The sequence below is a fragment of the Nicotiana attenuata genome, unplaced genomic scaffold (assembly GCF_001879085.1).
Source record: "Nicotiana attenuata strain UT unplaced genomic scaffold, NIATTr2, whole genome shotgun sequence".
Taxonomy (NCBI): Eukaryota; Viridiplantae; Streptophyta; class Magnoliopsida; order Solanales; family Solanaceae; genus Nicotiana; species Nicotiana attenuata.
The window spans coordinates 569,651-585,135 of record NW_017670480.1 but is presented as its reverse complement, the minus strand read 5'-3'; the positions used below and the strand labels follow the sequence as shown (position 1 = coordinate 585,135).

At 33.7% G+C, this 15,485-nt stretch overlaps 1 protein-coding gene and 1 long non-coding RNA gene across 3 annotated transcripts; one reads left to right on the top strand and one right to left on the bottom strand.

Moving 5' to 3' along the window:
- Positions 1–1,372: 1,372 nt before the first annotated feature.
- LOC109240036 lies at positions 1,373–2,141 on the top strand. The gene is made up of 3 exons (XR_002069994.1): positions 1,373–1,530; positions 1,645–1,761; positions 1,887–2,141. It is a non-coding gene; the product is annotated as an uncharacterized LOC109240036 (long non-coding RNA).
- A 5,762-nt stretch (positions 2,142–7,903) lies between these two features.
- On the bottom strand, positions 7,904–12,947 carry LOC109240041 (probable beta-1,3-galactosyltransferase 2). 2 transcript variants are annotated; one of them, XM_019406660.1, is made up of 11 exons: positions 12,123–12,947; positions 11,086–11,185; positions 10,726–10,799; positions 10,415–10,608; positions 10,248–10,311; positions 9,796–9,868; positions 9,583–9,703; positions 9,382–9,469; positions 9,185–9,301; positions 8,975–9,084; positions 7,904–8,548 (listed from the first exon to the last, which is right to left on the bottom strand). In XM_019406660.1, the coding sequence occupies exons 1-11, from the start codon at positions 12,236–12,238 to the stop codon at positions 8,400–8,402; spliced, it is 1,206 nt and encodes a 401-aa protein (XP_019262205.1). In that variant the 5' UTR covers positions 12,239–12,947; the 3' UTR covers positions 7,904–8,399. The 2 variants fall into 2 exon arrangements, with proteins under 2 accessions (XP_019262205.1, XP_019262206.1); XM_019406661.1 differs by having other exon boundaries at positions 10,726–10,793.
- Between the last annotated feature and the right edge of the window lie 2,538 nt (positions 12,948–15,485).

The following is a 15,485-nucleotide window of genomic DNA, read 5'->3' as shown; positions in this document are numbered from 1 at the left end:
ATATATATATATATATATATATATATATATATATATATATATATATATATATATATATATATATATATATATTATATATATATATATATATATATATATATTAATACACACTCACATTTAAGTATTTTTAATAAGTACTTAGAAATAATTTCATATATCTAGTGATTCATTTTGAAAATAAGTTCTCATATATTGTAGAACTTTGTGATGGTTTTGGTGCACTTAATTTTGATAAATGGCCAAAGCTCCAAAATACATACAATGAACATATTTAAACACTACTAAAAAATTTATGAAATTATAATTCATTAATTTTTTTATATAATTCTACTATCGCTATTTACACAAAGAGGTTACGAAATTAATTGATACTTAAGTCCACATGAAAACTAATTATGGTTATAATTCTTATTAAATATAATGGAAATTATAGCTAATTAATGTGTGGATGACTAATTATATAAATTTAAACAACTAATAATCCTTGTACCATATATGCACACACACAAACACACAACAACACTTAAGTCCACAGGAAAAATATATATATATATATATATATATATATATATATATATATATATTATATATATATATAGTTTCTAAATTTTCACAAATTAAAATTATACCGTCGAACATAAGAATTGAGAAATTAATATGATAAAGATATAGGAAGAGGATTATGTTTCTCTTGTGACTATTATTTGATATTTTATAATATTTACATGATTCATTATTAAGTTTCACTTCAAAAAAATTTAAGATTTTAATATGGGTTATATAGCAGTGTATAACAAAACTAACAACTAGTATATCATAATTCATATTAAAAAATTATACTTTTAATTTTCAATACATTTTAATTAAGTATGTAACTAATTTTCATTAGATTTGAATAAAAAATATCAAATTTAGACCAGATGTTTGTATCTATGTACATTTATCGCTAATTACACTCAATTGAAACAAGTAGAAAAGTTATTTATTTAATGGTTTAATACTATTTTAATAACTTAATAACTATCGTAATCTACTTAAATTAAGAAGTTAATATAATTGAAATAGGAATACATAAGAAAACTAATAATATCGTATAGGACAAAAAAAGGTTATAAAGAATATAATATAATATAGAATATCTTTATTTCATGCAAGTTAATATTTTTATTTTATTTAGTATAAATTATATATTTGATCTTTTGTATTTTACATAGACAATTTTCTGACTTACTTGCATATGTTAGGAGTAGTACTTACGTTTCTAAATTCTAGCATTTATGGCATTTGTAATATATTAACTAAGAAATAAAAGGAAGCAAATATAAATTAAAAATAGAAAAGGAACATAAAGGCCAATTGGCCCAAACCAAAATTCACAAACCTAATAACATTCTCACTTTGTTTCCCTAACCTGCCGCCAACCCCATCCCCCCTTTTTCATTTCCTTCTTCAACAATGCCTCTCTTCACATGAAGAGAGCAAACCAGTTGAATCACTGGCTAGATAGCCCGATGGCTTCTTTTTTTTCAGGTATATTTATGTATATATATTTTAGGATTTTTAGATCCCAATACACCTATTTGATTTAAAATTTAAAATTTATATTCTAACAATTTGATAGATATTTTTGCCGTATTGTGATAGGTATTGAGTGGGACTTTAAAAATTAAAATGTAATATTGGGAGGAACCACAGTTCGTCGAAAAGACATTACAAAAATGAGATGAGAATTCTTTCAAAAGTTTTTAAAAAAGTATACAGGTTTATTTTCTTATCTTGTTGCTTTGAGTTTTTCCCTCTTATTGTATACTAAAAATTCTCGTATTAATGCGCTTTTTGGTTCACTCATTCTTTTGTGTTAATTATTATTTCTTTTAAATTTATAGGGTGCATTTCAATCTATTCAATGCAAGAAGATTAAGAATTCAACCTTGATGTAAAGAGTGAAAGTACTTCATCCTTGACTGCAGAAGATTATCTGGCGGCGACATCTGAAATTCCCGGATCAAATACTTAGAACTTAATTTTCTTTTGATATGGAACCCTTTATAATTTTATAGATTATAGATAATGGTGCATAATTTGTATTATACTCCTATTAGTTTGACAAGAATGTGACTTTATGTTTTTTCTATTATCTAGCTGAATATTAGCTACTAGTTATGTCTCTTGTACAAGAGTTACATACTTGTGGAAGTGTGTATATTATGTACTGTAAATAGACAATTGTATATTTTAGAATTAATTTATTAAACTATTTAGATTTCAGTTTGTATAAAATAAGATATTTAAAGTTTATTACTGTGTATTTTCTATGGTTTGATAAAAAAAATGTATGGATATGGAATATTTAAAAATTTTAATAAATTAATTTTTGATCAATAAAAATAAAATGTATAAAAATCTATTCACCAAATAAAATATAATAAAATATTTAATCGTGGATATTTGACGATTTATAGCCATAAAATTATGGGTTGGTAGCTAAATATAAATCTAATATGAGGGCATAGCTATGTATTTGAATTTTGTAGCTAAATAAATAACACTTTTTGCCACAGTATATCCCTTTGTATCTAAAGTATGGAAGATAGCTACAAAGTTAATTTATCGTGGCAAAAGATAAAATCATTAGCTATAAATATATATTCTTTGTGGCAAAAAGTTTTATTAATATAGCCACATCACAAAAATTCTTGTAGCAATAAGTATTAATCCTTAGCCATGAAATGTTAAAGTTTGTAGCTAGCTTTTAATTACGCTACATCTAGCTACGGATGCTACGGAAAAAATTATTGTGGCTAAAGTGTTTAGCCACGAAATTTTTCATGTTTAGCTACGACGTACTTCGTAGCTGTATATGCATAATGTTGTAGTGCAAGTGCTTGAATTTTTCAAGTACTGTCTTAATATAATGAGATTGTGACAATGCCAGACCTTGAGAAGTCTTATGGATCTTAATTCCCAGAATTCAATCAGCAACTCCCAAGTCTTTCATATCAAACTTGCCAGTTAACATGCGCTTAGTCGCATTTATGTTGGCAATGTCATTACTCATTATCAACATATCATCCACATATAAGCAAACAATGACTATGTGATTTGGAATATTTTTATTGTACACACATTTATCACATTCATTTATTTTAAAACCATTTGACAACATTGTTTGGTCAAATTTCGCATGCCATTGTTTGGGTGCTTGTTTTAGTCCGTAAAGGGACTTAACAAGTCTACATACCTTCTTTTCTTTACCTGGAACCACAAACCCTTCAGGTGGTTCCATGTAAATTTCTTCCTCTAACTCTCCATTTAAGAAGACTGTCTTAACATCCATTTGATGAATTTCAAGACCATAAACTGCAGTTAACGCTATTGACGTTCGTATGGATGTAATTCTTGTAACTTGAGAGTATGTATCGAAATAGTCAAGACCTTCTCGTTGTCTATACCCTTTGACCACAAGTCTTGCCTTATATTTGTCAATAGTGCCATCATCTTTCATTTTCCTCTTAAAGATCCATTTAGAACCCAACGGTTTATTTCCAGGAGGAAGATCAACCAATTCCCATGTATGGTTGTTTAGTATGGATTCTATTTCACTATTGACTGCCTCTTTCCAAAATAATGATTCCGAAGAAGACATAGCTTATTTAAATGTTTGAGGCTCATTTTCCAATAAGAAAGTCACAAAATCTGGTCCAAATGAAGTAGACGTTCTTTGACGTTTACTACGTCTTGGATCCTCCTGGTTAAGTGTACTTTCTTTTGTTTCTTCCCGAGGTCGTTTAGATCCTTCACCAATTGACTCACATTCCTTTTTATACGGATATATATTTTCAAACAACTCAGCATTATCTGATTCTATAACCGTATTATTATGAATGTCGGGATTTTCTGATTTATGAACCAGAAATCGATATGCTTTACTATTAGTCGCATATCCTATGAAAACACAATCAACGGTTTTCGGTCCTATTTTTACCCTTTTGGGTTTAGGAACTTGCACTTTTGCCAAACACCCCCACACTTTAAAATAATTCAAGTTGAGCTTCCTTCCTTTCCATTTTTCATATGGAATGGATTGTGTTTTGCTATGGGGTACTCGATTTAGTATTCGGCTAGCCGTAAGAACGGCTTCCCTCCACAAGTTCTGTGGCAAACAAGAACTTATCAATAATGCGTTCGTCATCTCCTTTAATGAACGATTCTTTTTTTCTGCAATCCCATTGGATTGGGGCGTGTAAGGGGCCGTTGTTTGATGAATAATTCCTTATTCTAAACATATTTGTTCAAAAGGAGATCCATATTCACCACCCCTATCACTTCTTATCATTTTGATTTTCTTATTAAGTTGCATTTCAACTTCATTTTTGTATTGCTTGAATGCGTCTATTGCTTCATCTTTACTATTAAGTAAGTAAACTTAGCAATATCGAGTACTATCGTCAATAAAAGTTATGAAATACTTCTTTCCACCGCGAGATGGTATTGACTTCATATCGTAAATATATGTGTGAATTAAGTCTAAAGGATCTGAATTCCTTTCAACTGACTTATAAGGATGTTTAACATACTTAGATTCCACACATATTTGACATTTTGATTTGTCGCATTCAAATTTAGGCAATACTTCCAAATTAATCATTTTCCGCAAGGTTTTATAATTAACATGACCCAAACGTATATGCCATAATTCAGTTGACTCAAGTAAGTAAGACGAAGCTGAAATTTTATTATTGTTTTCAACAACCATTACATTCAGCTTGAAAAGGCCCTCAGTGAGGTAACCTTTTCCTACAAACATTTCGTTCTTACTTATTACAACCTTATCGGAAACAAAAACACATTTAAAACCATTCTTAACAAGAAGTCCAGCAGAGACTAAATTCTTCCTAATCTCGGGAACATGGAGGACGTTGTTCAAAGTCAGCACTTTGCCGGAAGTCATTTTGAGAAATATCTTCCCACATCCTTCAATCTTGACCTTTGCAGCATTTCCCACAGAAAGCATCCCATTGGGTCCAACAGGAGCATAAGTAGCAAAAGTTTCTCTAACAGCACAAACATGGCGAGTGGCTCCAAAATCAATCCACCACTCTTTAGGATTGCCCACCAAGTTGCATTCGGAAAGTATGGCACATAAGTCATCAACATCATCATGCTTTTCAACTATGTTTGCTTGACCCTTCTTCTTGTCTTTCTCTGGAGCACGACACTCCGTAGATTTGTGTCCGGCTTTTTCACAGTTGTAGCAATTTCCACTGAACCGCTTCTTGCTTGGGTTGTATTTCGGTCCAGAAGCCTTCTTCCTCTTTTTGTTTTCTTCAACAATATTTGCTCCTATTATTGTTGAGTTTCCACGGCCTCTCTTTTCAGCAACTTTGTTGTCCTCTTCGATTCTCAACCGAACTATGAGATCTTCAAGGGACATCTCCTTGCGTTTGTGTTTCAAGTAGTTTTTGAAGTCCTTCCACAAAGGAGGCAACTTCTCAATCATCGCTGCTACTTGAAATGCTTCATTGATGACAAGACCTTCAATGAAATTTCTATTAGTAAAAATACTAAGATTACTACTTTCAACATCAATATTAATTTGATTTATACTTTCAGCAAGAAGATCGTGAATAATCACTTGCAATTCATGGACTTGGGTAATAACAGACTTACTATCTACCATTTTGTAGTCCAAAAACTTTGCAGCAACGAACTTCTTCAACCCGGCATCTTCAGTTTTGTATTTCTTTTCAAGCGTAGTCCACAGTTCTTTTGACGTTTCCACGCCACTATAGACGTTATACAAAGCATCCTCCAGCCCGCTTAGAATATAATTCTTGCACAAAAAATCTGAATCCTTCCACGCCTCAATCACGAGAAAGCGTTCAGTTTCTGAAGTTTCATCGGATAGCACAAGAACATCTTCCTTAATGAACTTCTGAAGACTTAGAGTAGTCAAATAGAAGAACATCTTTTGCTGCCAGCGCTTGAAATCAATCCTGAAAATTTTTTTGTGTTTCTCCGCCGGTGCCAATGCTGCCGGTGTCGTTCGGCTCGTTGAGGCATTGGCAATCACCATTGGAGTAGCTTGGTTCACATTATCATTAGTCATTTCTGTAAAAGAATGACACAAACGTTAAAATCACATAAATTTTAATCTCCAATAGAGTACAAAACCACAAAGGTTTTACTCTTCAGAAACAGTGAGTACAAATACAGAAAATATATTAAATTCCTTAAGCTTGTTAGTAAATTGTATTTGTAAAATAATTTTGGAAAATATAAATGAACATAAACAGAAATGAAAAGCAGAAACAGAATTTTAATTCGAGCCCACTGAATTCACAGTGTTTCCTTAAGGAATTTAATCCCCTCCTAGTACCCAAGGTTATGGATTATTTCCTCCCAGGATAGAACGAATTACACATTGGTGTAGTGGTACTTCAAACCCCAATGTTTCAGCGAACACAAAGTTCGGTAGCAAATCACACTTACTGTTGCTTTCTTTGAAGTTAAAATATGCAGAAGAAAGGAGAAGAACTCAGAAAATTCGTATGGAAATTCTGAGCAGAATAGTCTTGTATTTATAGTAAAAGTTGGGCTGAAATCTGAAGAGGCGCAACTCTTCAGAATGACTGTTTATGCAAAACGACCACAGCATAAATGTCATAACATAAATGGCTATTTACTCAACAATAAAGAGGAAAAATTGAAGAGGGTAGTTTTTACACAACTGAAAAACGGATTGGATTTAATATTAATATTTATTTTAATATTAATATTCTGTTATTAAAACAAATATTTAATAACATTTCTGTTAATATTTTACTATTAACAAACAAATTTGGTCCAAAAATTAATCAATCAATCATTTGACCGGAGCCGAAGCCGAGCGACGACGGCTGCGCGAGGCTTGCCTTCTTCTCAACTCTTTAAGAGCTAGAAGAAGAGCAATGGCTTATATACGCATAAAAAACCTCTTCCTCTTCCAATATGGGACAATGTCCCTTTGCCAAGGGGAAAACTTAAAATTTCACTTAAAAATTTTATTTCCCTCCATTTACCATTCACCCTATTTTAAGCATATCATATACTTAAAATCCCAACATCCCTTACCTACATAATTTGATGTGAATTACCAGAGCAATATCATTCGGCTAATTTCTTGTTTCAGTAATCATTTTTATCGGCTTTGGCAACAGAGATAGACAGTGAAAAGCTTACTACCAATATCAGCAAACCAATTTTACTGTACCAGAGCTGTCCAAGCTGAGAGACGATACCTTTGGAAGCCATAAACACTATTCTATTAGTATGAGTTTAGCTGCTTGTTCTTTTTTTGGGATAACCTCATGTCCAGATAATCTTGCCTGCACTTTGACTAATTCCACGGGTTACCTGCTATCTCTCACTAGCACCTTGACTAATTCTACAGGTTCTGCTATCTCTCACTAGCACCTTGACTAATTCTACAGGTTACATGTTATCTCCCACTAGCACAACTACTGGATAACTTTGTTCACCAAAGATTTGGACATATGAGAAGAAATCACCTAGTGTTTTTGCCTAGGCTGGGATTTGAACCCGAGACGTCATGGTTCCCAACTGCTTTATTGACCACTAGGCCTCACCGTTGGATGCATTATGAGTTAACTTCTTTAAACTGATAAAATGAATTTTTGGAGCACCCTAACAATTCATTTCAGTTGCGTTATTGGACTGATATATGCCATGTGAAATCAACACAACATTATGCAAATACAAAAGGCCAGACAAGTTGGCATGGGCGGATCTACATACACACTTATGGGTGCTTAAGCACCCATTACTTTTGATCATATTTAATAATTTATATAGGTAATTATGCAAATATTTAGATAAATATTGAGTGAGCACCCATAACAAATGACAGAAACAAGGCCACAAAAAATATGATTTTGAACACTTATTAAGATTTTACAATCCAGTATACTATGACTTACATTATGGCCCACTGATCAGCATTTCTGCTCGCAACTGCTTTGGCAGCCATTATTCTTTACAAAAATGGAGAAGGTTTCCCCAGAGCTAAGGCAAGGCCATCTATTTTTAATCATTGTCTCTCCCACCGCACGGCGCACATCTCTGTTTATGCACATGTTGCAGATTTAGAGCGGGTTCTAGGGGTTCAGCTGAACCCACTATACCTTCAACTTGAACTCTGTATACACAGGCAAACAAAAAAAAGCATAAAATGTATACATATAATAAGATCGCACTTATTCAGAACCCACTAACTCTATATCTTGGATTCGCCTCTGAGTTATTTGCATCTATAATCTGTATTCCGGAGCAAATGAATGTGGGATATTGACATATCGATAGACCTATTTCGTTGTCCTGTTTGGAAGAAATGCATGTCCTCAGAATGCAGCTTTCCATAGTGCATTCTCTCCCTCGCCACAACGGCGATGGACCTCTTTTATCCTGTCAACAGACCTGCATATCCCACTGCATGTCCAGTCAAATGATGCAACACAGATGTTGCCTGCTTGTGCCTTCCATTCACAGTCTGCATCAGAAAGTAGTTTCATTTTGGTATCAAATTTGGTAACAAACAAGCGAAACTAACTGCAGTTTTTACAGCATCTTGCTAGCATTAACTAGCTCGGTCTAGAGGCAGATTTAGGACACGTTCACACTCATTCTGAACCAACTAACTTTAGATCCTGGATTCGTCTTCGGATCTTGGATTCATCAAACATCAACAGTCACACCCCACGAAAGCTATGTTGCTCAGATTCTCCAAAAATGTTGCCGCACCTGTGTCAAATCTTCCGAAAATGTATTAATTTTGGAGGACCTGACACGCACCTGACGACATTTTTGAAGAGTCCGAGCAACATAGCCTGTAAGGAAAGGTTTTGATTTCTTTGCAGTTCACACATATTGCATCAGAACCTATGAGTAAAAGACAATATTGGTAAAAATGATTTACCAGGTGGAGTTCCACAACACAATCTGCGATCATCGATATGCTGCACATCGAGTCCAATAAACCAAGCACCCAATGACACATCCTCATTGGTATACTTATGCAGTACATGCCTTTAAATATGAAGAAATTTATACATAGGTAAGTGGGAAAAAAAAAGGAAAAAAACTACTACAAATGGAATAAAGATATTAAGAGAAAAAGATACTTAACTGGTTTACTGATATATAAGTAGCCAAGTCTTTTGAAATGGCATATATTTGTCCAGTAGCATGACGAAAATACTTATCTCCGAATTTCCAGTATTCTGGTTCATGATATCTTACACCCCTGTGATTCAAAACAATATAATGTCGACAAATTGAAATTTCAAGATTCAATTTACAGACAAAAAAACTAAATGTCCTTACTTCCGCGAGAGGACAGGACCAGATTTCATGCACCCGATATATATACGTGGTTTCTTACGATGCCTTGCTAATGTTTCCCCTAATGTAGCTGCAACAGATATAAAACTAGTCATGTAACATTGAGAGACAGTTGCATTTGCTGTAATAAGTCTTAAAATCTCAATATAACATTAAAAGAAATTACGAAAAATATTTGTTTACCTATATTGACATGAACATCATCATCAACTTTGATGTAATATTCTGCATCCCACAAGTTAACAGCAGTGGCAAAATAAGTCTTTGTTTTGGCTGACAATTCAAGATAACCCTCAATATGATCCTGTTTAAAAGGTAGCAAAACTGATGTATCGTCTTTTACGTATGAGTACATAAAGTGAATTATTGCAGTAAATCAGACACAAAATATATTACCAGCCTCAAGAAATCACCATGTTTTTTATCCTCAGCTTCAATAGCTCTGTCTAATATTCCCCCTACTGTTGCACTGCACAATGAGTTTATAGCTTTTTAGACAGAATGTTAAAAGTTTATGCTGCTATAAATCTTAACAACATGATTACAAACAAGAGTTGATACTATGTTGCTCGGACTCTACGAAATGTCAATGGGTGCATGTCGGATCCTCCAAAACTAGTGCATTATTGGAGGATCCGCATGGGTGCGTTAGCTGTCCTGGAGTGTGCAGGCAACATAGATTCGATGTATGAAAATATTGAGGCAGAATTAGAATACCTATGCATACAAGTTTATACATACCAACAGAATTTGATTAAAGTGATTAAAATATCCTAGTTACATGAACTAGACAAGCGCTAAAATATATCATTCAATTTAGAATGTTTAGTAGAAGAAAAATCTCTCACCCATGACCAATGACGAAGCGAATGATTATTCCTTTCTCTTCTTCTAGCTTCCTTCTTTTTTCACCTGTTTCACCAAGTTGAATCAAAAATGCCAAATATCAGATAAAGAAAATGCCATCACGAGACGAGTAGACAAACTAGGAGGCGATAAGGCAGAGGAAAAATACCTTGTGGCATCCATGTAGCACGAACTGAATCCCTTCTTTTTCTGCTACTAAATGCAGTATTTATCCCTATAACCATAAAATATTTTCTTTTTGTTGTTGAATCTGATATTGGAGCGCCGCTAAGGAGTGACTCCTGTTCTGCCTTTGCTGCAGCCAACTCCATTTCCAAATTTGAAATGGTTTTGTCTAGTGTCCTGTATAAGATATCCGCATTCATACTATATTTATCATATCTAATGCAAAGTTCTGTAATCTTATCAAAAGTAAGAAGAAACAGAAGAGAAAGGAAAAGAGGGTTGAGCAAAACTCACTGAATAGCATTATTTGTCTTAGAAACTTTCCCAAAAATATCTTGAGATACTAGTTTTACATCTTTATACTGCAACTTAACAGAAAAAAAAAAGTCACAGTTAAGATGTATGGTTGGTGAAAATAAACAAGAATTTGATTTCCAAGTTGTAGATTAGTTATTTACATGGAATAGGAGCAGTGGCGGACGCACGTGGAAGCTGTGTATATGTATAAATTACGATTAAAGCTGCGTAAATTTTGAATAAATATTTTATTTGAACCCACTTGACAACTACTATTTTACGACTAAAGTTATGTACTTCTAAGATTGAACTCGCTTGCACAAAATCCTGGGTCCGTCACTGAATAGGAGTACTCACAAATTTTGTAATGCATCCTTCTGAAACTAACTTCAATCTTTTAGCGTCGACTGTGGTTGTTCTTGCAATACCACCTTTTATTTCAGGAATGATCCACATTCTGCATAATTGTCAAATCATTATTCCTCAAGAACTAATATAAGCATTATAGTTTTGTATGATATTTACATTATATGGTTACATAAACTCAGTCGCTTTTCTCATAAGAGTTTAACTTCTGTACGGTGACAATGTAAAAATGACAGTGTAAAATAAGTAATTCTTACACGATCAGATCACATAAAAGATAACTACATGTAATCATCAATATTTGTGGGATTAGAACAGGGAATTGGGGAAAATCAAAAGTAACATTACTTTAAGCTTTCTTGTAATAAAATGTAAAAAGGTCATAACTAGTCATTAAAAGATACTGCACGGACCAAATTATAAAATGTATAGTTAAAAAAGTTGTTAAACCTGAATCTCAGTACAAATGTAGTAAACCAAAAAGAAAACAAACAAATCAAACAGAACACCTAAAAACATCAAACACTAACATATAATTGTCTAGCACCTAAAGCTAAGACATCAAACAAGATTAGTCCAAAGGTGAAGCATCCGCATTCACGCAGGGTCCGGGAAAGGGCCACACCCCTGGGGTGTGATGTAGTCAACCTACCCAGATGCAAGCATCAGTGGCTGATGCCACGGCTCGAACCAGTGACCTATAGGTCACTTGAAGACAACTTTACCGTTGCTCTAAGGCCCTTCAAGATTATTCCAAAGGATTTAACTTATACACTATTATCATAGATAACCTGCCTTGCTTTCTAACTTACTTAGTTTATAAGAACAGTTACCTGTAGTTATCTTTAGGTGATTGAATTTTTATACTATCACTATATAGAAGTTAAACTGTTAAACTTTATTCCAAATAACTGAAGAAGTAAAGATCCCATACCCAATCAAGAAAAGTGAATACAAAAACAACCCAGTTCCCAGAAGATAATATCAGTATAAAAATGTAAACTTTCTCAAAAAGTGAATAACTTTACCTGGTTGTAAAGAGCATTCCAGCACAAAAACTACCAAGACAAAGTAAAAGACTCCATTTTTGAGAAACTACACTTCTTGAAGTTCTTTCTGCTACTCCTCTGCTCTTCAAAGACATACTTTCAATACTCTTTAATTCTTCAGTCAATCAACCAACAGCCTTTTTAGCAAAACCCCACATACAAAAACTGAACAATAAAACCAAATCAAAGACACCCACAAACCAAGAATGCTATGAATAGTCAATATTTTTACTGTCACTTAATCGGAATAGGCAAGATAACGGATGTGCTAAGGCGCAACTTCGCGCAGCTGCTACGCCCTTGCTTCTTGTCTTATCTTTTACTAAGAAACTAATCTAAATAGAAGTCTTTCTTTCTCAAAGTCAACTTTCACCCAGTAAAATAAGACAAGAAGCACGATGAAGAAAGTAGTTGCTTCTTAGTTTACAGCAAAAGTGAATCCTAGGAACAAACTTTGAGGAAGATACAGTTATAGGAACAAGCCTATAGCCTATAACTATCAGCCTATTATTACATGTTTCAGTAAAAATGGGGTGCTTTGTTTTCTCTCTCTTTGTATACAGTTGTACACTTTGCAGGTAAGGAACTTAGAACAGAAGTGAAGACAGTGAACTGAAACTGCTGCTTCACAGCTACATGTACCAAATTTACCAAACTGTCCTTATCAAGATTGAAGACATTTCTCCTATATTGAAAATGGAATTCGTGAATCATGAGAAACTGTACCAGTTTTTGCCACAGTAGCTTATATAAATGCCCTTGTTGTCAGGGGTGGAGTTAGAGTGCCAGGAGCGGGCTCGGCTGAATTTTAGTAACTTTGGTTCGAACTATATATTTGTTTAAAAAAAATAATTTAATATGTACAATTATTAATTTAGAACGCAATAACTTAAAATATTTAGAATTTCAAACCTATAAGCTTGAAATACAGGATCCGCTTCTCTACTTGTTGTTGAATGGTGAATATATGCTTGACAGTTTGGTTTTAGTGACAGGGGAATCAGAACAGAGAGAAAAGTTAAAGGGAATCTATAACATCTTGACATGTGTAAGGAAATTAGCTTAGTTTCTTTTGTCAGATAGGAAAATTTTATCTGATAAAACTACTGATGTGTTTGGCATTTTCATGTTTGGATTAAAATATTAATCCGTACTAATTTACTAAGGATTGTTTTAGGTAGAGAAAATGACAATCAAGGTTTGAAACTTTGTTATGCTTCAGATCTTGTCAATTTTGTTTAGTATAACTATTAGTGTTTGACACTAATTGACTCGATTAATTTAGATTCGGTTCGTGGAAGGTAGGGTTGTTCATTTGGATCGGATTTCCGAAATTCGAATCGATCCGCTCAATTTCGGATATTTGGATCGGATTTCGGATTATGTTTATTAAAATGTTGGATATTAGGATCGGATCCGGATTGGTATAATTTTAACCCGATCCGAAATCCGAAATTATTAGGACATGTATAAATACTAAACTTTAATTTCGGATAGTTAGCACTTTCTTTATATCTTCCTCCAAGTTATTACATTTACAATTGCTGGATTTAGCTATAATGGCACCATAGTACCCTCGTAATTGCAGAAACATAAATTTTTCTTGCTGTATTGCCTCTTTTACAAAGAAAATATATGGATGAGTTTGCAACTTTGAGGCATAACAACTCCAACCTCCGGAGAAATATTTTCATAGAGATGCAATGTTGATAAAAGGGATGAAAAGAAAAGAGATGTTTGTATTAGCACATAACACAGAAGAAGCAGATAAGGCAGATGCATTAGCCGATTAGATTAGCAATAGCCTTAATAATATGTATAATCCGATCCGAAATCCGAAATATTGATCCGATCCAAAATTTAAAATTCGATCCGATCCGATATTAATCCGGATCGGGATTGCATTTTGTAGAATTCGAAATCCGAAATCCGAATTCGAAATATGCTAAATCTGATCCGATCCGATCCATGTACAGTCTTAGTGGAAGGCGGATTAAAGAAAAGCGTTCCCTACCAGATCTTGTCAATTACTCCTTCCCTTTCACTCTGTTTGACAATATTTATTTATTACTCCCTCCGTTCACTTTAACTTGTTATGTTTTGCTTTTCAGAGTCAAACTACCTAAACTTTGACCAATGTTTTGACATGTACACTATTTTTTTACTATATTGATATGAGAAAATTATAAATTATAGTACTTTTCGTATAGTTTATGAATATCTAAATTTTAAGTTTAAAATATTAAGTAAATCTAATACAATTTTGCTTCAAAATTCAAATTAAGTGAACCTTTTTTTAATAATTATTTTTATTATATTTAGGGGATAAGAGAATGAAAAATGGGGAGAGATTACAATGTGAGGAATTAACTTTCACCAATAAAGTAAAGTAAAAATATCATGGTATAGCCAGTTTTCACACTGGTCAATAAAAAATAGTCAGCGTTTATCAAGTCAATGAAAAATAGCCACTATTTTGCTGCAACAGGGACCGGTCCAATATAATATACGGGAGTTCTGGTGCATTTGTGTACGAACTCCAGCATATTATGCTGGACCGGTATACTTTGCTAACTCCTGTAAAATTTGCGGGAGACTGGAGCACCAGTGCTCCAAACTCCAGTATATTATACTGGACAATTATACTTGCTGGAACTCCCGTAAAATTTGCGGGAGTTCCAGCATAGTTATCTTTGAACTCCCGTAAAATTTGCGGGAGTTCCAGCATAGTTATCCTGGAACTCCCGTAAAATTTACGGGAGTTCAAGCATACTTATGCTGGAACTCCCATAAAATTTGCGGGCGTATTTTTTCGGATTTTGAACAGTGTTTTCGCTCAGATTTAAAGTGGCTAAATTTCGATGACTTTTGAAACTTGGCTATTTTTCAACGACCAGTGGTAAATCTGGCTATTTTTGAATTTCTCCCATTGGTTAAAATATCATGGTATAGCCAGTTTTCACACTGGTCAATGAAAAATAGCCAGCGTTTATCAAGTCAACGAAAAATAGCCACTATTTTGCTGCAACAGGGACCGGTCCAGTATAATATACGGGAGTTCTGGTGCATTTGTGTACGAACTCCAGCATATTATGCTGGACCGGTATACTTTGCTAACTCCTGTAAAATTTGCGGGAGACTGGAGCACCAGTGCTCCAAACTCCAGTATATTATACTGGACAATTATACTTGCTGGAACTCCCGTAAAATTTGCGGGAGTTCCAGCATAATTATGCTTGAACTCCCGTAAAATTTGCGGGAGTTCCAGCATAGTTATCCTGGAACTCCCGTAAAATTTACGGGAGTTCAAGCATACTTATGCTGGAACTCCCGTAAAATTTG

Bases quoted from the DNA above. Each gene is read 5' to 3' on its own strand.
- LOC109240041 (XM_019406660.1), bottom strand. From the start codon at position 12,238: ATGTCTTTGAAGAGCAGAGGAGTAGCAGAAAGAACTTCAAGAAGTGTA. The intron at 11,186-12,122 runs GTAAAGTTATTC...ACAATTATGCAG, and splicing joins GGAATGCTCTTTACAACCAG to AATGTGGATCATTCCTGAAA. The intron at 9,704-9,795 runs GTAATATATTTT...CCTTTTAAACAG, and splicing joins ATGGTGATTTCTTGAGGCTG to GATCATATTGAGGGTTATCT.